Source organism: Cupressus sempervirens, chromosome 1 (assembly GCF_028749045.1).
Source record: "Cupressus sempervirens isolate cs-2001-9-10 chromosome 1, ASM2874904v1, whole genome shotgun sequence".
Classification (NCBI taxonomy): domain Eukaryota; kingdom Viridiplantae; phylum Streptophyta; class Pinopsida; order Cupressales; family Cupressaceae; genus Cupressus; species Cupressus sempervirens.
The window spans coordinates 646,668,921-646,693,994 of record NC_143118.1 but is presented as its reverse complement, the minus strand read 5'-3'; the positions used below and the strand labels follow the sequence as shown (position 1 = coordinate 646,693,994).

Genomic DNA, 25,074 nt, shown 5'->3' with positions numbered 1-25,074 from the left:
AGAGAAAGATGTAGATTAGTTTCATATTTTACCTGACATTTGTATTTGTGTATCTTTTTACAAAGACAATTTTCTATTTCTAGTTTTTTTTAGAGTTCAAAGAATTTGAATATGGCTGCCAACTATCGACATTCCACATGAGGATGCAAGTTTGTTACATATTACATTTATATATATCTAGTTCAGCTTGTTTGGCTTGTTTACTCATCATATCCTTATGGTATTTTGCAAAAAAAATGAATTTGTAATTAAATTTAAGTCACTTTTAAAATTCCCAATATTTTCCCAAGATGTTGCCAATTTATCTCTGATATTTGCTGAGAACTTTATCTTTTGCCTCGCTGATAAGTGGTAGAGAACAAGACTTTGAACTATGGTTTAGATTATTCTTGTGTATTAAACTTCACAATTTTGTATAATCCTTATTTGCAGATTAGACTGTTTTGATAGGTATTGTCGAGCAGAAAGTTAATCACGTACAAGACTTTTTGATATTTATGTTTTCGTCGGTGTTCATATGTCTAGAGCGACTATGTATAAATAAGGAGGTTCATGATATGGGAAGGCACACCCATGAATGGACGTGCTTCCCACGTGGCAGAAACATGCATTCATGAGTGTCTTTCCATATCAGACCATGCGAGTAGTCAATTGCTAATAGAAAACAATCATTAGTTAAATATATGCCCAAGCTGATATTTGTCATTCGATTAAGTTGATTTTTATGAAATTAGTGTCTAAGAACATATCTATGCAAATATATATGTGTATATCTAATTTCTATAATTATTAAAATCAACTTCTTCAATAAATATATGAATATATAATAGACAATTATTCGTTGTTATGTCTCATCCATATTTACACACTATATTTATCTGACTAAAGCTATAAATCACCAACACTCCCTCTTAGCTAGGAAGGATAATAAATAAATTACTCTTAATGTGATATTAGATAATACTATATAATATGGCATCTCCTCGAATATCTTCTATAAGTTATCCACCATATAGTATGGCATATCCACAGATATGTTACTACAAGATATCCACCATAGAGATCATTAGATAATATAGCATATCTAGGATATCTTACTACAAGATATTCACCATAGAGATCATTAGAAAATATGCAATGTAACTCGGGGACTCGCACCCTCTTCCAAACCTCTAAGTAGCCATCCCTAAGACGTTTCCGCACCAAGTACTTGAGTACCCAAGTACCCCCATATCTTCTATAAGTTATCCACCATATACTATGGCATATCCACAGATATCCTACTACAAGATATCCACCATAGAGATCATTAGATAATATAGCATATCTAGGATATCTTACTACAAGATATTCACCATAGAGATCATTAGAAAATATGCAATGTAACTCGGGGACTCGCACCCCCTCCCAAACCTCTAAGTAGCCATCCCTGAGACGTTTTTGCACCAAGTACTTGAGTACCCAAGTACCCCCACCTCCACCATTCTGCAACCATGCCACCGCTAAGATGAGTACTTGAATTTATATTTATATTTTGAATTTTGAATGTTACTATTGGGTATGTAATATGTTACTATGTTGAATGTTCAATGGTTCTAATTCATGTTGCAATTTCGCTATTTGAGTATTTAATTTGGTATGTTCTACTCACTTCATAACTAGCATTTCAAGTTTTATACGTATACTATACAACACCCCTACCTACCCCATCCACCACTTGTCACCATCCCCCCACCATCCTGAAAATAAGGCCCATTTTCCCCCATCCCAAAAACACATCTTGGCATTCCTCCGCCCCGACGTACCCCAATACTAGTGTTACACTGATAATATGGCATAACCAAGATAAATTACTACAAGATCTCCACCATGTTGTGTGGCACATCCATGGTTAACTTATTACAAGATATCTACCATACAAATCTAATGATACTAAGAGTAATGGTCTACAAATATCAAATCTAATGATATTAACCAAACACTCAAAAGAAATTTTCATGAGGTATGTGTGCACATATCACTCATATGATGCATACCATAGAACATTTTAATCTATGGCCTGTCTACAAAATACTAAGAGTAATGGTCTACAAATATCAAATCTAATGATATTAACCAAATACTCAAAGAAATTTTCATAAGGTATGTGCGCACGTATCACTCATATGATGCATACCATAGAACATTTTAATCTATGGCCTACCTACAAATAATGAATCCACCATGATATATCTATACAACACAACTCATAGATAATCATTAAATGATATCTTAATTGATACTGATTTACAAGATATAGATTAACATGATCTGCATTTGATATCAATCATGTGTACCCATCATGATAAGAGATTAAGTTATTGTAAGATCGTCACCTTGCAATAACTTATAAAGAAAACAACTGATAATCATTTCGAAGTCGTCACTTCCTCGTGATGTACAAAGATCCCAAATACACAAAATATAATCTCATTAGTACAATGATCAAATATGCTGAGACTTATTCTTAGTAATTACAATCATACCAAGTTTACCTCAGAAGTTTTCCACCTTTATTTTTGCAAGGGGTTTGGCAAGGATGTCTTCTATATAGTTGTCCATAAAAATGTACTTCAGCTTAACTATATTCTTCTCAACCATGTCTCAGATGTAGTGATATGATATCTCAATGTGTTTTGATTTTTTGTGAAACACTAGATTCGAGGAGAGTTTGATATAGCTCTAGTTGTCACAATGAATGATGGTAGGCTCTAGTGGTTTTCCAAATAGCCCGACTATAAGTTTTCTTTACCTTATTGCTTCTTGTGCTCCCGTGGATGCTGCAATATGCTCTACTTCAATGGAGCTTTGTGCGATTGATGATTGTTTTCTACTGCACCAAGATATCATTGCTGATCCTAGGCTAAGGCAAAATTCTAAAGTACTTTTTCAATCCACTGAACATCCTGCCCAGTCTGAATCAATGTACCCATGTAGATTAAGATTTATATCTCTATATTTTAAACCATACCCAATTGTGCCACGAAGATACCTTAAGATGTATTTGGTTGCTGACATTTGTACTTGCTTAGGTTTGCACATGAATTGTGCTACGTGCATTTACTACATAACAAATATTAGGTCTAGTGTACACTAAGTACATCAGGGATCCAACGATCTATCTATAGAGAGTTGGGTCAACACTTTCCAAGTCTGCAGTTGCCTCTTTTAACTTGTGCGAATTTGTTTCCATAGTTGTCGACATAGGCATATAGTCCATCATTCTGGATCTTTTCAGTATGTCTATTGGATAATTCCCTTGATTTAGAATTATTTCATTTGTGGTTTGCCACACTTCTAAACCTTGAAGGTACTGAAATAATCCCAAATCTTTCATATCAAATTCAGATGCTAGACCTTGTTTACACTTGGCTATGAGGTGATCATCTCTCGTAATCAACAAATCATAAACATAAAGCACCAAAATCAACACATCTCCCTTTTGTATATTGAAGACCTACGACATTTTTGGAGAACCCAAGTTTAGATAGATGATGATCAATTCGTTCATACCAAGCTCAGGGAGCTTATTTGAGACCATATAAGGCTTTCTTCAATCTACATACATGAGACTATTTTTTATGTGCTACAAATCCTTTAGGATGCTCTCAATAAACTTCTTCTATTACTCTATTCAGGAAGGTAGTCTTTACATCCAAGAAGGCAGTCTTTACATCTATCTAATGAATTTTCCATCCTTAGATGTGACAATGGCAATTATTGTCCTAATAGAGGTATATCTAACAACAGAAGCAAATGTTTCTTCATAGTCTATGCCTTCCTTTTGAGAGAATCCTCTTGCAATAGATCTCGACTTCTGTTTTTCTATGCTTCCATTTGTTGCATATTTAATTTTAAACAGCCATTTGGAAGATACAATTGACTTAATTTTGGGTCTGGGAACAATATCCCAGACATCATTCTTGAGAATGGAATTATGTTCTTCTATCATAGCATCCTTCCAAGTTTGGTGTCGAAGAGCTTCTCTTACATTTGAAGGTTCTAAATTTGAAATTTCACTCGAGTGCAATATAACTGGAGAATATCTTTGGCCTTTTTCTCTCTCGAAGAACGTGCCTTCACATATTTTCACATTTTTCCATTGAAAAATGTGCCATGGCATCTCTAACAAACATTATGCTCGAGCGCAACTCAAAATTCAATGGTTGAAATTATGGCACTTGGAAGCAATGGATCATCGCAATCTTTGAATATCAAAATACCAATCCACTTGTTTTGGGTGTTACAAAGCGTCCGACTGCTCCTAGTCCTGATTAGGATACGTGGGATCTGAATAATCGAGAGGCAGTGATGCTTCTCAAGTTATCCGTGGCTGATGATCAGCTCTCTCAGATTCCATCTGGCAAGACAACTGTCAAGATCTGGACACATCACAAAGGTCTTCATGAGACTTCTGACAAAAGCAGAGCTTTCTTTTTTAAGAACACTCTATTTTCTAATGTCATGGATGAGTGAACCTCGCTCTAGGCACACTTGAATAGGATTCAGGAGATCCGTGATCAATTGCTTTCCATTGGTCACAAGATGGAGGAAGAGGATGTTGTGGTTATCACTCTTCAAAGTTTACCGAAGTCCTGTGAGCATTTTATTGAGACTCTCAACATCACGTCTTCTAGTGTTGATCTGAAACACTGATCTCTACACACTTTTGCTTTAGCAAGATTGGTGGAAACAACAAATCAGTAGCAACTCCACCTCCACCTCCATAGAGCAAGCCTTTGCTGCCAATTTCAGCAGACATCCTCTACTCCAGATTCAGAAGGGGCTCCCAGAAGCAAAACATCCAATGCAACTATTTCAACAAGTTTGGGCACATGAAGGTTGAATGTCAGAAGCACTTAGCTGCCCTATCTAAGCAACCTGGTTCGCAGCACACAGCGAACAGTGCGAAGCACCTTGAGCAGACAAAATTTGCCTTTTACGCTTGTTGACAACTTCATGCTCTACATACATTAACCATTAAGGGAGGGTATTACGATAATAGATAGTTTATATTATCTTTGTTTAGTATCTAATGGTTATCTACTGTAATCTCATGTAAATATTAGAATGTTTCTAATATTTAGATTTATGTTTCTAGAATAGAATGTTTCTATTCTTTACGATTGTTTCCTACGGGAATATCATTCAGTCTCTTGTATAAATTGACCTCTCGGTCTCTGTTAATAACGAGCAAATATTTTCCAATTACTTTGTAATACTTACAGTACTCACATAACTATTTAAAACATCATCTTAATCATTGTATCCATCATCCTATCATTACCTTGTAGGTTGGCAATACCAAAGCTTTGATACAATTCGTAGTGTCCCTATTTTAGGATTGCCCTAAATCTTTTCCAAGCACCTAAAAAGATCAAGTCTTCTTTTTTTCTCTCTTAGGATGTTGATTGCTGCTCTCTTGGAAGAGTATTATTGCTCAATGGTTCGATTTTCTTGATTGAAGCCTTCAAGTATAGGTGAGTGGTGGTTGATAAGTCCTCTTCAATGATTGGAATCTATGCTCTTTAATACTTTTTAAGTGGAAGGATCGCCATCTTTCATAAGGATTGAGTCACCACTCTTCATTGGTGCCTTTGAGAAATAATATAGTGTTCCCCAATTGATTTCCCTTGAATCCCTTCCTCAACAAAATCTTCATCGTTTTCCATCCTCCAATGTGAGAGAGAGTCACATCCTCCAATGTCTATTCCATATATGCTTCCATAATCCATTCCCATCTTTCCTCTTGCCTCCATATATCCCCTCCCATATGAAGTTCTCTTCTCTCCCTATTATATCTCATGTTTGTGAGAGTCGCAACTTTTTATTACATGCCTTTTATTCATTCATTTAACTCACCTAAAGTTTAAATATATTAAATTTTATTTTTATTCTTTATACTTTAATTTATATTTATTTATTAATAAATTATATTTCAACAAGTGGACATTTCACAAAAACAAAGTAAGAAAGCTCCCTCCATAGCAAAAATTCTACCTACCGTAGCATGTAAAGACCAATTTAAGATCAGGTCACCTCCTCAAGCCCACCTTTATATTACTCATCCCCACTTTGATAGATGACCCAACCCCTAATAAATGTTTTATTTTCTCATTTGTTTCATAACCTTCTTTTATCAAACTCCAATCTACCAATGTGGATCTTTTATATACTAATAAAGAATTAAAGTTCCTCTTACCACACCTTTATGCAAAAGGGGTTGATTTGACAAATAAGTTACTTTCGCATATGCATAAACCATATATTTTTTCATTTTCTCATGGTTCTCAAATGGTTTTTAATCAAATAGCACCTATACAAGAATAATGTTTCCCACGAACAACGCCACCAACAGAATAATCAATGCACTAAACCCTATCTCAAAAACAAAAAATTACAAATTTTACTATAAGGAAATCAGAACTTGATACAAAATTTTATATCCTTTTTGCCTATCCAATGTGAATTCCTATCTTTTCAATTGAGATTTTGTTAACTACTTTAAAGGCCAATTAACTAAGCTAGGTAATAATTCCAACTAATGTCCCAAATATAGCATTCTAAAAACATCTCTCAAGTGATGACTTCTAGAAGACCTATGAACACATTTTGTTGATTCCTGACAAACTATAATGCATATCCTACACACATTTGTTGATGTTAGCTTTTGTACCACTACATAGCATATTAGCAATTGAATATCTGATACGGAGTATCCAACACACAATTTCTCTCTTGAAAAGTTAATACTCATTAAGACATGAGAATAACTCCAATGTTCTTTACACCTGTGGATACTAACTCAGTATATCGATGTGATTCGTTGGTAATCACATAGGCAGCCTTACACTATTTGTTTGAAGATGACTTGGACTTTGGTGGAATGATGGTGATGGTGATTCAGTGTGAATGCTAAATGATGTCGATGGAGAAGGTGATGGTGATGGAGGGTGAATGTTCTTGTGACTTACAGCTTCCTAACTTTCCTCTTCAAAACTCCAACTCCTAAACTACTTGCTATTCTACTCCTACTCCTATGAATGGAAGATTAGCAAATGGACGAGGATCGAATCCAATGAAAGTTCACCGGCGGCTCCACCTCCATAGATGCAATGATTCAAAGGAAAATGAACTAGCTTACCACACAAGGCTTCCCAACAAGCCACTAGGATGCTAGTGGCCTAGTTATAGATCCCTATCAAACATCCACCAATGCTACCATGCAAATATTCATCTACTTTACTCTTTACTTAACAACTTGAAATGCAATCCACTTTAACAATTTCAAAATAAAAATCTTATTCTAATTAGTGGAAGTAGAAACCATGCAACAATACGAAAAGCTCTTAATCACCATGCAAGTCACAACAATGAGAAATAAAAGCGATTTTTTGGCATTTTCTTTGCAACATTTTTCTCCGACCATTGCAAATGAGAGCAAATGGCCTTATATAGAGGCCAAAATGTACAACCGACGGTAGGGATAAAGAGGCAAAACCAACGACCCAGATTGAATCCTAGAAACCCTAATTAGGGTTGCCACCCCATCGGCCAATGAGAAGACACCACCACGTCCATGGACCAATGAAAAAAATGGAAAAGTAGCAACCAATGAGAAGGCACCAAAATGGTGGCCAATCAGAATTAGACACTTGTCCTACCTTAGAAGAAAGAGAAATTGCCACTTGGGCTTACATCAAATGATCTTCTAATATAAATCTCCCTTTTTCTTTTGTTCTTTTAGCTAAGGTAATGAACTTAGCTAGCTTTTTGTTGACTTCTTCCATGGGAGGGCAAGGTGTATGTTTTATCTTGAGCTCGGCCAATTTCATCATGTTGCTTGCTGCCTATAGTGTCTTCTCATGGTCCTTCTCATACTCTTCTGTGTATCCAATAAAAGCATTGAGGGAGGAAAGGGTGCCCAAATATTTCTTCTTCATAGCAGCCTTTCCTAACTCATCCAATTTTGATCCAAGCCCTGTCTCATTGATGTCCTCTTCTCTGATGTCTTGAAAATCAAGTGTTGCCCCAACATCGCTCATCATGGTTGAAATGGAAGTGTAGACACCTGGGATGTACTATGCAATTGCATTATGTATCTCCTCGAGTGTTCTCAATCTAGTAGTTAAGGCAACAAACCAAGACTCAACCGTACTCAATCCTCCTTCATCAATCAACTTGGCCCTTTCCAAATATGTCTCATGTAGCCCAATGAAAGCCTGTAGCTTGGGAAAAGCTAAATCCTTGACCGAAAGGAAATCTTTCCACTCCTCTTCAAATACTCTAAATTTGTTTCTAACAGTCAGTAATGACTGGACTGTCGAGATAAAGGAAGGCAAGAAATTTCACCCGTCTTGGATTATATCATGGATCTAATCCTTGACTTCATGTAGCTGAGCCGATCTCTTCTAGATTGCTCCCGCTGTCTTGAGGAAGGGTTGCCTGGTGCAGCTGTTGGATAGGCTGGCAATCTCTCCAATATTTGTTCTCAGCCTCAACTTTATGATCCTTTCATTCGTCTTTCTCAACCTTTCTTTGATTGAAGCTATACCCTCCTAGATATCCTCACATTCCATGTCATATGTGTTTCTTACCAAATTATGTTTTATTATTTCATATTCTTGAGTTGCAATCTCATCCAATGCCTTGTTGATATAGAAATCTGAAACTTTCAGTGACCATCAATGTCACTCCTGATTACCTTTGCCACCGTTTTTGCCATTTGTTTTTGGTTCTCGCCATCACCCTTTTCTATTAGTCCTTGGATGTCTTCAACTGTTCGGGCAGTTACTACCTCGCCTCTTGGCATAAGCATTTTCCTTAACCACAGTGGTGCAGTGCACCTTCCCAAATCTGGATTTGGTTCGACTGACAAAGCATCACCAACGGCCTCAAGCGCCTGACTCATTTCCTCAATATCAATCGGCCCATCTTCTTCTTCACTAGTAACGACCATGTCATCTCCATGTTGGTTTTCTATGAGAGGAGAGTACTTGGTGCTATTGCTATAACCACTCGACTCTAAACCAGAGCTCACTTCTACCGCAATCCTTTGTTCACTTGTGTTATCTTCTTGGCCTCTAGCCTCAAATATACTTTCCCTTAACAGTGCCACATGCTGTCTCTTCGCTAGAGGTTCCAGATTTTTTTTGTTTTTCTCAACCTCTGAAGCTCTCTTCTTGCCTCTAATTGTTTCTTGTTGCCGGTTACTTCCCTCACCTTTTTGTTCGACTGATTCCATTGGACCCTCTTTTGGCTTCATCTTCTCATAAGTAAGGGGTATCCTTTGACTTTGTAGCTTCCTTAATCTTTCATTGTACCACAACTCGGTGTGTAAATCAATTGTTCTTGTAACTGCCTCCAAATAGGGATCCTGATGGTCATCCCAATCTACTGGATTCAACTATGTTCCTTCTACTGTATCATAATCTTCTCTCAGCACATCTCCATCATCTTCTAGTTGATCGAGAGTATCGATGCCTCTCCATCTAATATCTCTCATCATGTTCACCGACAATCTTGAGAAAGCTAGCTTTCTCACATGAAAGTCATTCTTGGCATTGGCCAAAAAGTCTTCTATAGTGGGAGCATGTTTAAATGTGTTTCCATAAGATACCTTGATAAGACCATTAGGATCAAATCCTTGCCTTGCTCTGTACCATCCTAGATGATACCATTCCAATTCCTTCTCCGCAACTGCAAAGGTGACACGATTGGGGCAACTATCATTGCCAATTCTGAATGAGAAGGTAATCCATGACTTACCCTCGAGTTTCATTATTCTGTCATAATGCTCAAATTGCCCACCCAATTCCATCAAAACTACCTTGTCGGGGGGGTATCTTGGAAGCCTCTTGGGACAAACTGTGCTTCCTGCTACTCTAATGTAGGTGAATTGTGGAAATTGGATGAACCAACTCCCATTCTTCTTTATCTTTGCTTCTGCTTCCAATGAAAGTCTCTTAGCAGGTGTCCCTTGTAATACCTTTACTGTCTTCATGGCAAAAGCATCACAAAACATTTTGTAATCTTTGTTGTTGTGCAAATGAAGCTGTGGATAGCATTCATGCACCAAATATTGCCTCGACCCACTACCAATTTCTCCTAAGGCCTTAAGTCCCGGACTTTTATACAATCTAGCAATTAGGAAAAATAGATAGGATCCCATGTAGTAAGCTGCAACTCTAGATTCTCGCTTATGATCCTAGCCCAATCAAATCTTTTTTTTCCTTTTTCAATTACATCAATAAAGAAGTACATCCAGTTTTCAAATTGCATACCTTGAGCTAGGCCCATGATCCAGCTGAGGAGCAAAATGAGAGCGCCATATTCTGATTTGAAATCTGCCACTGTGAGTGTCGATGATCTGGTTACTCCTTTCTTTCCCTCGTGTAGCCAATTCTATTTTAGATGCATGAAATAAGCTTCCTGGTTATCCTGAAATGACTTGATTGCCTGATTCATCATCACCACTGTCATGCTCTTGTACTAGAGAATGTTAAATACTTCTTCAATTGCTTGTCCACCAATGTTGGCCAACACCCTCTTCCCTTCATCAAAAATGATGGATTTACTGATCAGGTCAAATCTGGATGCACACTCCATAACAAATTCTAAACAAGGCAAGGCAGGAGGAAAAGTTGTTGCATGTACAATTCCACTTCTGTATATCTTCTTTTCCATGAGGGATTGTCCTCCCTTTAGTCTGTCCTTCAACTATATCATATTTACTGTACCAACATTGATATTGGATATTCGCCTCATTTTTTAGAATAAAGTTGTTTTGGGCATCATATCCTCTTTGTATTTCTTAATATTTGTTCCCTTAGGGTTCTTGCTTGTACTAACATCTACCATCCTAAACACTTATTTATGCCTCTTTGTTCTAAGTGATATGGACTACCCTTATCGATCTCCAACCTTCTTTCTATCGATGGATTCTAACTCATTTTTGCCTCGCCAAGTTCTCTCACTACACTTATCAATCTCCAACCTTCAACCTAGGGGTGGGACTACCACTTATTTCTACCTCTTTGTCACTTAGAATGGACTACACTTATATCTCTCAACTTCAATCTAAGGTGGTCTAGCTTATTTCTGCCTCTTCAAATGTCTTACCATGGATTCTACCCTTATCAATCTTCAATCTTCAACCTCAGATGGGATGATGAAGTGGTGGATGATGAATGCAAGAAGAACCAAGAGAAACAAAACTAGACAAAAACAAAAGAGCAAAATCCACTTAAGGACCACTTTCAACTCTAAATGAATTGAATTTATCTTTACCAATGGCTGGGTCTTCTTTTGAGTTTTGGATTAGACTTAAGTTTTTCAAGCCCCTTGCAAATATTGATGCCTTAGATAAACAAATTAAAATTCTGTCCACTTGAAATTGCCCATGTGTGTGGCACAAAAATCAAACTTCATCACTTGTTTTCCTCACAAACAAAAATCGTCCACTCTCTAGAAAAAAATCGCAACCTCTTTGCAAGTAAATCAAACCTTACCAAGAATTGGCTAGGGCAAGGAAAATTAGATCTACCTTAAAAATTACCCAAACATGGAGAAAATCATACCTAAACCATGAGAAATTTGCCTTTACAAAAAAAACCGCCAAGTATGGAATCTTCTTTTAACTCATAAATCTGCCCTAGCAAGAACTTAAACACCTATAGATCTGCTCCTTATCAAGCAAAAAAAATTGTCCAAAGTAAGAGAAGCCTGTCTCCAACATTGAAAAAAATCGCCAAGAGCTTTTGCTTTACAAAATCGCCAAACCAAATGCAAATCTGTCATTTGCCAAAATCGCCAAAGCAAATTAAATCTGCTCCAAGCATGGAAGAGGAAGATGGAAGAATGAGGAGACAAGGGGAAGGAAATCCCTCTTATACCTAATTCACTTGCCTTCCCTAACTGGCCGACTTGCACTTAGAAGAGGAAAAGAAACAAAAAAAAACATTAATTAGTGCACAATCTGGTCCTAATAAAATGATAAGCCAAAATTTAATTTTGACACAATAAAATTTGCATTTTTAAATTGCTGGTTCGACCAAAATTGCAAAAGTAAAATAAATAAAGCCTTGGAGATGCTAAACGTTTTCATTTAATGACGATTTAGTAATCAATCGGATTTAGTAATGAGATGCTAAACGTTTTCATTTAATGACGATTTAGTAATCAATATATCATTAAAAATCGGATTTGGCAAGCCAAAATTATTTTTTTCAATTTTAAATTACTAATTTCTTTAAATATTTGAAAATCCTCAAGGCAAAATTTAATCCATTTAATGCCAATTTTTGCAATTTAAATCCAAAATTGATTTTGCCATGCAATTTTAATTTTTAATTCTAACAAAAATAAAAACATTTTTCTCTAGAGTCTAAAATCAATTTTACAATTTGATTTCACCATCACAAAATCAATTTTTCACCAAAAAATAAAAAATTTCGAAACAACTAAATCTAAAAAATTTATTTATTTTAAAAATGCTAAAGATTCCATAATTACATCCAATTTTCAAAATAAATCGTCTAAGTCCAGGATTTTGTAATTTTATCATGCCAAGTATGGTCCAAATTATCGAAAAAATATTGTCTTTGAAATTTGTTCAGCCTAAGGATAAAATTACCAGTCCTAGAAAATCAAGTTAAAATTGGGTGAAAAACAAATCTAACCTCCTCACTCCTGCTCCGAAGGCATCCAAGGCAAAAAAAAATTCTAAAATCGAAAAGTTTGGACAAAGTCAAAAAATTTGCTAAGGTGATCCAGAAAAAAGGGGGTCCCCAAAATTTGAGGCGATGGTGTGAAAACCTCACAATATCTGGCGACTCCACTGGTGAAATGTTCCTGAACATTTCAAAAATAAAATAACTTAGAACAAAAATCTCAAGATGGTTTATCAAAACTCTCAAGTTGCTCCTAAGCACCCTGACCATAAGTTACTCACGTGTGTGCAAATGATGTATTCCCCGCTTGACAAGAACTTGATAATCTCTTGCTATTGTAAATATCCTTGCTTCAAAAGCAACCTGGATAGAGCCTCGTTGCCAGTCAGGTATCTATAGCCTCGACGGAGTTATCGCTATGGCACCACAATCATGGCTCTACCTTTAGTGATTATTTTTATAGCACCGGTAGAGATGATTGCACACCCTTAGACCAAATTTCATCTTTATTTTCACTTTGATACTGCCTTTTCTCTTTTCTAATTTTTTTTTTCTCTTTTCCAATCTTTTGTTTGGCTTGCAAGCAATGAAGCTTGCAAAGGGTTTGGAGAACCACAATGGCGTTGAAGCAAGTGTATGGTTTTTTACTAAGCCTAATTTCACTTCAAAACACCAAGAACTCAAAGCAATTAAGTGTCAGTAGAATGTTGTAACCATGTCAATGATAACTTAAGAACCTTTATCGAGTTCAACCCAATTTTAGTACAGGTCCTACCATAGACTAACAACTAAGCACATCCTTTAATCTCTAAACCTTGTTAAATGTATTCAAGAAATGAACAAGACAGACTCTATTGTGAGGTTCTCACACCATCGCCCCAAAATTTTGGGGACCCCCTTTTTCAGTCGCCTTGGCAATAATTTTTGAAGTTGTCCAAAAATTTCCAATCTTAGAAAATTTTACTTCTTGGACACCTTCAGGCCCAGAGGGAGGAAGGTTTAGGTTTATTTTTCACCTGGTTTTAAGCTTGATTTTCCGGAACGACCAATTTTATCCTTAGGTCGAACAAATTTCAAACAACACTTGGCAAGACAAAATTGTGAATTTTGTACTTATACGATGTTTTTCAAAATTTGGATATGATTGTATAAACTTGAGTAATTTTCAAGAAGTGAAATTTTTGTTAGATTGGGTTTTTTGGAAAATCTTGAATTTTTTGGTGAAAAAATTAAGTTTGTGATGGTGAAATCAAATAGGAAAATCGATTTTAGACTCTGGATAAATAATTTTATTTTTGTTAAAAAATTAAAATTGCATAATAAAATCAATTTAGATTAAATTGCAAAAATTGGCATTAAATAGGTCAAGTTTGCCTTGAAGATTTTAAAAATTTTAAAGAAATTGGTAAATTAAAAATTGAAAAAATCGATTTTGGCTTACCAAATCCAATTTTAAATGATATTTTAATTACTAAAACATCATTAAATGAAAAATTTTAGCATCTCCAAGGCTTTATTTATTTATTTTTTGCAAATTTGGTGTAACCAACAATTTAAAAATGCAAATTTCATTGTGGCAAAATTAAATTTTGGCTTATCATTTAATTGGGACCAGATTGTGCACTAATTAATGTTTTTTGTTTCTTTTCCTCTCCTGAGTGCAAGTCGGCCAGCTAGGGAGGGCAAGTGAATTAGGTATAAGAGAGATCTCCTTCCCGTTGTCTCCTCATTCTTCCGTCTTCCTCTTTTATGCTTGGAGCAGATTTAGTGTGCCTTGGCGATTTTGGCAAAGGACAGATTTGCATTTTGTTTGGCAATTTTCTAAGGCAGCAGCTTTTAGTGATTTTCTTCCATGTTGGGGACAGGCTTCTCTTACCTTGGACGATTTTTTGCTTGATAAGAAGCAAATCTGCAAGTGTTTAAGTTCTTGCTAGGGCAGATTTATGAATTAAAAGAATATTCCATGCTTGGTGGTTTTTTAATAAAGGCAAATTTCTCATGGTTTAGGTTTGATTTCCTCCATGTTTGGGCAATTTTTAAGGCAAATCTGATTTTCTTTGCCCTAGCTAATTCTTATTAAGGTCTGATTTACTTGCAAAGACGTGATTTTCTCCTAGAGATTGGACGATTTTGTGGGTGAAGAAAACAAATGATAAAGTTAGATTTTCGTCGCACATGCATGGGCAATTTCAAGTGGACAAAATTCTGATTTCTTCAACTAAGGCATCAATATTAGCAAAGGGCTTGCACTTTCTAAGGTCTGATCCGAAATTCAAAAGAAAACCCAGCCATTAGTAAAGGTAAATTCAATTCATTTAGAGTTGAAAGTGGTCCTTAAGTAGATTTCGCTCCTTGTTCTTGTCTAGTTTTGTTTCTCTTGGTTCTTCTTGCATTCATCGTCCACCACTTCATCATCCCATCCTAGGTTGAAGATTAGAGATCGATAAGAGTAGAATCCATGATAGGACATTTGAAGAGGCAGAAATAAGCTAGACCACCCTACGTTGAAGTTGGGAGATATAAGTGTAGTCCATCCTAAGGCACAAAGAGGCAAAAATAAGTGGTAGTCCCACCCCTGGGTTGAAGATTGGAGATTGATAAGTGTAATGATAGGACTTGGCGAGGCAGAAATAAGTTAGAATCCATCGATAGAAAGAAGGTTGTAGATCGATAAGGGTAGTTCATATCACTTAGAACGAAGGCGAAAAAATAATCGTTTAGGATGGTAGATATTAGTGCAAGCAAGAACCCTAAGGGAACAAATATTAAGAAAGACAAAGAGGATATGATGTCCAAAACAACTTTCTTCTCGAAAATAAGGTGAATAACTGATACCAGTGTCAGTGCAGTAAACATGATACAGGTAAAGGACAAACTAAAGGACAATTCCCCATGGCAAAAAAGATATATAGGAGCGAAATTGTACACTCGGCGGCCTTTCCTCCTACCTTGCCTTGCCTAGAATTGGTTATGGAATGTGCATTCAGGTTTGATTTGGTTAGCAAATCCATCATTTTTGATGAAGGGGAAAGAGTGTTGGCCAACATTGGCGGACAAGCGATCGAAGAAGCATTCAACATTCCCCAGTACAAGAGCATGACAGTGGTAATGATGGACCAAGCGGCCAAGTCATTTCAAGATAACCAAGAGGCTTATTTCATGCATCTAAAATAGGATTGGCTACACAAAGGAAAGGAGTCACCAGATCATCGAGGCTCACAATGGCAGACTTCAAATCAGAATATGGAGATCTCATTGTGCTTCTCAGCCGGATCATGGGCTTAGCTCAAGGAATGCAATTCGAGAATTGGATGTATTACTTTATTGATGAAATTGTAAATGGAAAGAGAAAATTTGATTGGGTTAGAATTATAAGCAAGAATCTAGAGTTACAACTTAGGGCAGTACAAAACTAGAAGCAATTCTACATGGGGTCCTAGCCCTTCTATTTGATTGCAAGCCGGCAAAGGTTGAAGTGCGAGCTTTGGTGAAGAATGAAATTGGGTCAAGGGCGAATTTGATTGAAGATTGAGATTCAAGAAGCCCCACAGTTTCAAGAAAGATCGGATTAGTAAAAGAGATTTGAAAATATTTGAGGCTAGGCAAGTCTTGGCTATTCGTGCAAGCTAGCTTGGTTGGATTCGAATGGGAAGGTTGGAAGACCAGGAAGGTTAAGGAAGGCAAGGATAATGGGGGAGGTTAAGTTTGATTTCAAGGTAGTGGCCAAGAGCAAGGCTCTCAAGTTGCAAAGAAGTTCATATCCAGGGAAGCCATCGAGGCCAAGGCAAGATTACCCCAAGTGCATGAAGACCTCATCCTTTCAGGGTCAAGACATCAAGTACAAGCAAGTTCAAGTGATGATGAGAAAGTTTCTAAGGACAAGCTCAAGCATCCAAGGCTTCACCTTATCTCAAGGATTGAATAAATTTATAAGATAAGGTTGATGAGTTGGCACTTTCATGTGCATGCAATCAAATCATGCCAAGTGTCCTATGTTCTCATTGGTTGACAAATTATTGTAATTTTCTCATTGGCCCACAAAGTTGGTGCCCTCATGTAATTGGTTGAATAATGGTAACCCTAATTGGGGTTTGTAAGATATAATCTTGGCCCTCGATTTTGCCTCTTAATCTTGGCCATTCATTGTAATTTGGAGCCTCTATATAAGGCCATTTTGCTCTCATTTGTGAGAGTTATGTTGGAGAATCGTTGCCAAAATACTATCAAAATTGTTCTCTATTCATTGTTGTGGCTTGCATGGTGGATATACATGATCATTTTGGTGTATTGCATGGTTCTTCCCATCTCTCATATTAAAGTAGGATTTCATTTCATGTTGTTAGAGTAGAAGTAGATGGCTAATTGTATGGTGATGTTAGTGAATGTTTGATAGGGACCTATATACTAGGCCACTAGCATCCTAGCGGCTTGTTAGGAAGCCTTGTGTGGTAATCTTGTCCATCGCTCCTAAGTTCTACTTGCATATTATCTTTCCGCTTGTACTTCAAGTTGCGTTGGAAGATAGATGTCAATGTGAAAATCTGAAGAGTATCCCTTAGAATCATTGCACCAATAGAGGTAGCGTCGCTGGCAAGCTTTCATTTGGTTAGATCCCTGTCCATTTCCTAATTTCTCCATCCATAGGAGTAGTAGTAGAGCAATAAGCATTTAGTGGTAGTAGTTGAAAGTGAAAGTGATCAAGTAGAAAAGAATAAGTCAAGCAAGCGAAGTACCACCAAGTTATATTCGAATGAATAATAACGTAAGCCTGCCTACATGATTACCAGAAAATCACATCGATATACTGAGTCAGTATCCACAGGTGTAAGGAACATTGGAGTTCTTGCTTATGTCTGCATAAGTATTAACTTTTCAAGAGAGGAATTGTGTGTTTGATACTCCGTATCAGATATTCAATTGCTAATATGTTATGCAGTGGTACAAAACTAACATCAACAACATTCTCAGCACTAGACCCACTAAGCGCATAACTTACGATATCAAGGGAATTTTATCATTGTAGGAAGTGGTTCAAAAGTTCTCTATTAAGAAAAAAACTACAATATAAAAAGACTAAATGTATGAGAAGAAATGAGGGTCATTTTTAGGAGACAATGCCCCAAATCTCTCTTATCCCATGCCCTACCCTCCTCTCCAAAACACCTTGTTAGAAACATTCCACCCCCCCACCATGGCTGTAGTCATTGCTTATCTCACCTTAAAATCTATAATTTTAATTATTGAGTGTAGCACATTTACACATAGAAAGGAAGAGACAAGGGGAATGGACTATGGTCATGCCTAACTCCTCGAAAGGAACAAAAATGCACATTCTTCATATGTTTGACATCTGAAAAAAAAAAGGGCTTGTGACAGAATAAAGTCATGGTAGGGAATTAGCTAGAATGAAAGACAAAAATACTCAAGACAAACAAGCAGCTTTCTATTGGATGGCTTGGAGGGAAACCAAATAAAGGAAAATTTTAAAAATATTTGTTACAAAATAGTAGGAGTCAAAAATGGTAAGTCTCTCTTTCGAAATGTTTTCCTCATTTCTTGTAGAGCATGTCTTTTCAGATATTTCTAAAATAGAGGTATCTATTTGTAGTGAGAATCAATGTGCTAACTGCAGTAGATAAACTAAACTAATTAAAAGAACTGAACTGGCCCACAAAACTGAAATACAAATAGAAGGTTCTAGCTTCAAGGGTCTCCATGGATTTCTACCATATTAAGGGGATTCGTAGACATTGATGGTTCCAGCTCAACTCAACTGTTCTTATTTGGGCACACATGCAATTAGAAAGGCATCACCAATGGAAGAAGTTGTTCCTCTTAAAAGATAACTATATTAAGAAAATATTATTTCATAAAAAATTTGAATTAGTATTTGATGGGTAAGTGTGATGTCTCCTTTCCTAAAAGAACCTTCTTCCCTTTATATATCTCAATGGGAGGAAGTAGTCCCACCCTTTTTTAATCATAAACACTCTTTGTCAAGAGACAAGACCTTTCACCATTAGCGCAGTTTAAGGACTGCAACTGTTTATCATTTCTGCTCTTTGAAAGGGACACAACCTTTCACAATCAGATCTGTACTTCTTATTTAAATCAGATCTACACTTATTATTTAGATCAGATCTGTACTTCTGATTCCTCCTTTTCTGATTACAAAACAAATACTTAGTTCCTTTTATTTCATTGATCCTTTTTGGATCATTTCAAATGAATATTTGTCCCTTTTACATCTTCCCGTATAAAGGAAGGTCACACCTCTTCACCATGTCTGACTTTTGGCAAGAGTCATGACCCTTCATTACTGCAACCCTTTTGACGAGTCACAACTCTTCATAATCACAACTCTTACACTCTCCTCTTCTTCCTTCCTCCATATGCCCTTCTAATGAACTGTTTTCCCTTCTATATCATATCTGTTGAGCCTTTGACTAGGACTTGGCAAGCCTTTTTTTGTTTTGGACCCAAATTCAGTGCCAAAGTTCAGCAATTAAGGAAAAATATACATATATCTCTGTGTGTTTCATGGATCTTTTTGTTTCAAATTGATTTTCAAATATTTTGAGTCTGAGAGTCAAGGCTAGAGAGTCAAAGAACCTGACTCAGGTAAGGATTCACGAGTCCTCACCACGATTATTTAAACAGGTTTCAGAAACTCTAGAGAAATGAGAATCAGCCAAGGGAAAGGCAGAAGGAAAGCAGCCTTGATGCTGTGTGGATGTTCTGTCCTCTTTACTTTGGTTTTTGTTTTGTTGTATTAATAGACTTATAGTAGCTGGGATATTATGCTCCTTGTGAGCTGTTCTACTTTTATACTGTCTTGATTTTGTGCTCCTTGGTAGCTGCACCTCATAGAATCTTACATTTAAATGCTTGTATAAGCTTATATTTGTAAATATTACCCACTGTTAAAAAAGGAAATTTAAAAAGGGAGTGTTGATAGACATTGTAGTAAAGACCTTGTAACAGCACCCATTGATCTTCCCCACAGTCCAATGCAAGAGATATTTTTCATATTACGCAGATATGAGACAGCTGCTTTAAGATCGTCTTTCTGCACATTTAAGAAATACCAATTATTTCTGCGTACAAAGACATACCATAAGAGCATAGAAAACACCAAGAACTAATTTCTGAAAATAGAAGGTACAATCCCTCAAAATCATACCAATTTGAGCTGTATGGAAAGAATCTACTTACCTCATGCCATCCTAGACTCACAAAATCACCATCGGACAGGCCTGAGCCAGAAAAATCAAGAGTGAAAACTGTAATGTTCGAAGGTAAAAGTATAACTGCTGCCTCATTAGCATCTGCTCGACAGCCACTGCAACACCAACCAAATGGTCAGAAAAATCAACCAATTATACCTGCTACTTATCATTTATCTAAAAACAAATTTAACTTATCTCACTTTAAAAAATACCTAGAACAATAAGTTTCTTAACTTGAAAACATTTGGTACATACTTGCTAAGTAGGATAAGAGCTCCTCCAATATGAAAACCATTAGTTGCTATAAATATGAATAACTCTGCTTTTATAAAAACATCCCGTGTTATGTTGACAAATACTGAGCTCTGGGTGACTCATTTAAAACAGCACTAAAAACACTTTGTTGATGAGGCTGCCACCAAGATTCAAACCCCACAGAAACATTGTGCTTGCAAGCTTTGTGACAATGATGGGCCATTGACCTCATGGGTCTAAATTTGTGGAGTGTTTGCCAGTTTAAAAGGCTGCCATTTAGCAAAAAAAAAAAAATCTGAACTCTATAAAGACACTTTATACAATGTAATGTCCCTTTTTGAAATAGGATTAAATAATAAATTATAATAACAAAATTTAAATATAAAAACAAATAGGTAACAGCCTACAGCACACAGTAAGTTGGAGTCTCTAATTTGGGAGGTCTTGAGTTTGAGTCTACTTGAATTTAACAAATACTAATAATGAATCTCAACTTCGGCCCATTACCCATCAATATATATATATATATAAAACAAATAAATAGATAAATAATAATATAATATAAGTACAAGTAAATTAAGTTAAATAAAGGTAAAGAGATACATAATGAAGAGTTATGATGCCCTCAAAATAAGCTATAAAAGGGAGTAGAGTTCATTTAAAAGGGGATATGTAGGAAGGATGAAGAGGAGAGCATAGAATTAATGGAAGAAGAAAAGAATGTGAAGAAAATATGCCACTCTTTCAAAGGGGTAAAATTAAAAAGGGCTGTTACTCTTCGAAAGGGTTGTGATTCTTACTAAGAGGTACAACTATGACAGGTTGTGACTCTTTCAAAGGGACAATTATGAAGGGTTTTGAATCTTACAAATGGCAGAAATGTTGAAGGGTTGTGGCTCTTTCAAAGGATGGTAATTGTGAAAGGTTGAACCCATAGCAAAGGGGAAAACAAGATGATGAAGTGTGACTCTCCCCCACATTGGAAGATATAAAAGGGCAGAAGGTTTCATTGAGCAGGGCATTAGGGAGATCAATTTGGGGAAAATTATATTATTCTCCGAAGGTAACAATTAAAAATGGTCACCCAATCCTTATGGAAGGTGGTGACCCTTCCACAAATAAAGTATAAGGGAGAACTGATTTCAAAGATTGAAGGGGACAAGTTGTGAATGAATAAATAATCAGCAATTAGTACTCATTAAAGAGCAGAGCAGAATATGAGGCACGAGCAGATCATCCAACACTTCAGAATACGAGGCATGAGCAGATCATCCAACACTTAATACATTCACCAATTCCTTGCATCGGCAAAAATAATCATCAAGGATTGTCTAAGTAATCAGCATGAAGAGCACAAAAAATAACTAAAGTCAATTCGTAGATATTGATCAGCACTTACATCCAAGAAATTATCGAATTATTCAGATCAGCAAACTGATGTTAAATAACATTGACCAACTTCAGCATCCTTACTTCTTACAAGTAATTGGGTATAATTTTAAATTAATTCTAGCTGCATATAAAGAATAGATGATGCTTAAATGAATGCCCATAGTAGAATATCAGATTGTTAATTTTAGTGATCAGAGGCAACACCAAATTGAAAACAAAGAGAGAAACACAAGAACACAACACAATCACCCTGGGAAAACCTCCTAATAGGAGGCACCAAATTAGATCATCTAATATTGCCCTTTTATCAACCAAATTAGATAACAGTCAGCTATTGATTTGCTGAAAATCACTGATCAATGAAGCAAATCCGTAATATCGCCAACCAAGGAGGTATCGCCAATGCATAAATAGATGTTGACCTTAGAAGAATGATATATATATGAAGAGATGTGTGTCCAGATCTGACCTTATGATAATTCACTGTCAAGGAATTATAATTTGCAGCCTGTAACTCACAAGTATGTCACATTCGCCGCTACCTTTTCTTAGACTAGATCACTGCCTTATAGAATATTCAGATCACAGCATTATAGAAGTTACCGATCGCTGCCTCATATAATATTCATATGAGCTTTTACAAATCTAATTACAAGGTCGGCCCGCTTTAGTGCCAATTTATTTTACAATTTAATTTTGACTCTGGCCACAGCCCAGTCAGCCCAGTCAGCCTGTCAAAGGTGATAGCATCAATCGAATTGAATCATCCACAGATCATATTGTATGTATATTATTAGCTTCTGTATAAGTTAAATCAAGAAATTGTGTGTATATATATATATATCCAATGTAATAAATTAAATATGATCTGATTGGGCTTCTTTGTAACACCCGATAACTTGAACAGGATGATTGGATTCTTAACTTCAGCACCTTTCAAATGGTTGTTAAGACCATTGTTAATTAAAGGTTGGTCGTGCCACATAGGGACATGACCCTATGTGGCAATAGCCACGTAGAGTCATGTCCCTATGTGACATGACTATTGAACATCATTGTAATGTCCCCATTTTAGCAGTTGACCAAGTGTGTGCGCGTTAGCCTTGTTCTACATTGTCCCGAGGGCTAACGAAGGGTTTAATGGGATCTTGGAGTGTTTTGGCCTAGTCATTTCCAGTTTGGGCCAAAACGAAGTTGATTTACTTAGTTTCAGGCATACTTACTATTTTTAGTAAGTCGGCAGGACATAGTGCAAGTCAATTTTGGTGATTGGATTCGATACTCCTCGGTGAGAGCTTTCCGATGAGCTATCACTCGCATTATTCGGAGTCCGATTGCTAATACATTTTAATGCCTGAAGTTTTATTAAAGTAACGTCTAATTTAATTGTAAAATATTAAAGTGTTACTTTAATATTTATTTTATGGTGATGTGTACCCAAGGGAGACATAAGGGGTATTTTAATATATGTTTTATATTACACATCTTTTATCCCACATTGCCCATATGAGTTGAGGGGACCCGTGGGAATAGAATAAAAGGAAGCATTTGTGGCTTCATTAGACAGGTTGAATATGAGAAGAAATTGGTGTGTGAGTTGCAGCTCTGTTCTTGGCATTTGAGGACGTCTATCCTCTCTTGTAACATTCTAGACGTCATTCCTTTGGGGTTTGGCCTTTGGAATTCTTTCTTATTGGCTTCATTATCAGGCAGTTTAGTTGCATTTCCGGCTACAGGCAGATTTGATATTTTGCTCATATCTTCTTCACTACTTGTCCGACGCTTATGCCGCTTGGAGGGAATGGTATTATGAAGGTAGTGGACTGATTGGAGGACAAAGTATTGTAGCAACAAGTTCGTAAGCATGGGCTGGAGTATTATGACAATATTGCTGAAGTAATTAGTGAGTTGATAAATCTGCTATGTATTTGATTTTATGAATTCTGAAAATAACATTTTATTAGCAGCAGTTCATTTCCACTTTGCATATCATTGTAGTTGCTTTCTTGTTTATGTTGTATGATACCAATTCCATGCATGAAACACAACAAACAATAAATGTTTGATTTCCGGAATTATAAGGGGTTTAAAACATTAAACGGAGAAATAAGAAGTTGGATGCAAACTGTTTGACATAATTCCTTTCAGCAATTTGGTTTAGTTTTTTGGGACATCCAGGGGTGCCCATTACAGTGGTATCAGAGCTATAAGTCCTGCCATCCTGTGGAGGTCTTATAGGGAATTTGGAACAGCCGGATAGAGGGAAAAAGTAAGTAAAAAAAACACAAGCTAAGCATTTATGTTTGAGCATGCGACAGGGGTCTTATAATTTCCGTGATACCAGAGCAAGACAAAATAGGATTTCAGACTTGCAAAGCAAACAGTCTAGTACATCCGTGCAGGGGGATATTGAATTCAACCATACAGACACAAAGGAGATATTCCGTGATCAGGACAATAATATGGGTGATCGAGATGACAGGAATACAGGATTAGGCGGAGGCAGAAATACTGGTCCAGATCAAGGGGAGGTACTATTCCGACAGTTACTCGATACATTAGAGCAGGGGCAGCGTATGCAGCAGGAGCAGAATAGGCGAATGGACATGATGTTGCAGCTCATGGCTAGACAGATGGGTGTCAATATTAATCCAGGTGATGCAAACAACAGAAACAATAACAACGAGGGAAACAATAACAACAGGGGAAACAATAACCATGAAGGCCAAGGCAACAACAATGGTCCTGAGAATAACATTAATGGTAATAATGGACACGGCAACAATGGGAATGAGGCTGATAACTTTAGACACGTTGCACGCCCAGCACGGACTGTGAGCTCGAGACCTCTTCTACCCACTTTTCCACCCAGAGATCCGGTTCATCCAGTAAACGAACCGCAGATTACCGAGTTACAGGATCAATTCAGGAGGGATTGGGAGGCTAGTGGACCAGAGTTTCAGGCGGATATTTCTCTTTGAGATTATATGGACTTGAGGATGAGACACATGCCTAAAGCAGGAGGGAGGAATCAAAACTTTGAGCTGAGGAAGAAAGTTGGAAAACTTTCTTTACCTTATTATGATGCTTCAGGGAAGATGACTGCACGAGCTTGGGTGCAGAAGGTAGATACATACTTGCAGCTTAATCCTATGCCTGAGGAGGAGGCTATCAAGTATGCAGCTATGCACTTGGATGGCGTTGCACATGAATGGTGGCATCATGGCATGGTGACTTTGGGGCATAATCAGATTACATCTTATGAGGAATTCACCGAAACATTGATTGGGAGATTTGACACTAAGGATCCCGAGTTACATTTCAAGGAGCTAGCACAGTTAAAACAGTCAGGTTTTGTGGATGCTTACATTGCCGAGTTTCAGCGCTTGTCTGTACTTGTTACTGATATCTCTCCTAGGAGATTGGTGGTGTTATTTTGTGATGGTCTTGCTGATCCATTACGAGGTTGGGTGAAGGGACATGATCCA

At 36.7% G+C, this 25,074-nt stretch overlaps 1 protein-coding gene across 1 annotated transcript in view; it reads right to left on the bottom strand.

The window, feature by feature from the left end:
- LOC149579564 (uncharacterized) overlaps positions 1-25,074 on the bottom strand; it is a 64,020-nt gene that overhangs the window by 27,616 nt on the left and 11,330 nt on the right. The window contains exons 4-5 of the mRNA XM_089785902.1: positions 19,926-20,052; positions 19,685-19,779 (exon numbers count right to left, since the gene is read on the bottom strand). Coding sequence (XP_089642028.1) covers positions 19,685-19,779; positions 19,926-20,052 — 222 coding nt within the window. The remainder of the gene's footprint in view (positions 1-19,684; positions 19,780-19,925; positions 20,053-25,074) is intronic.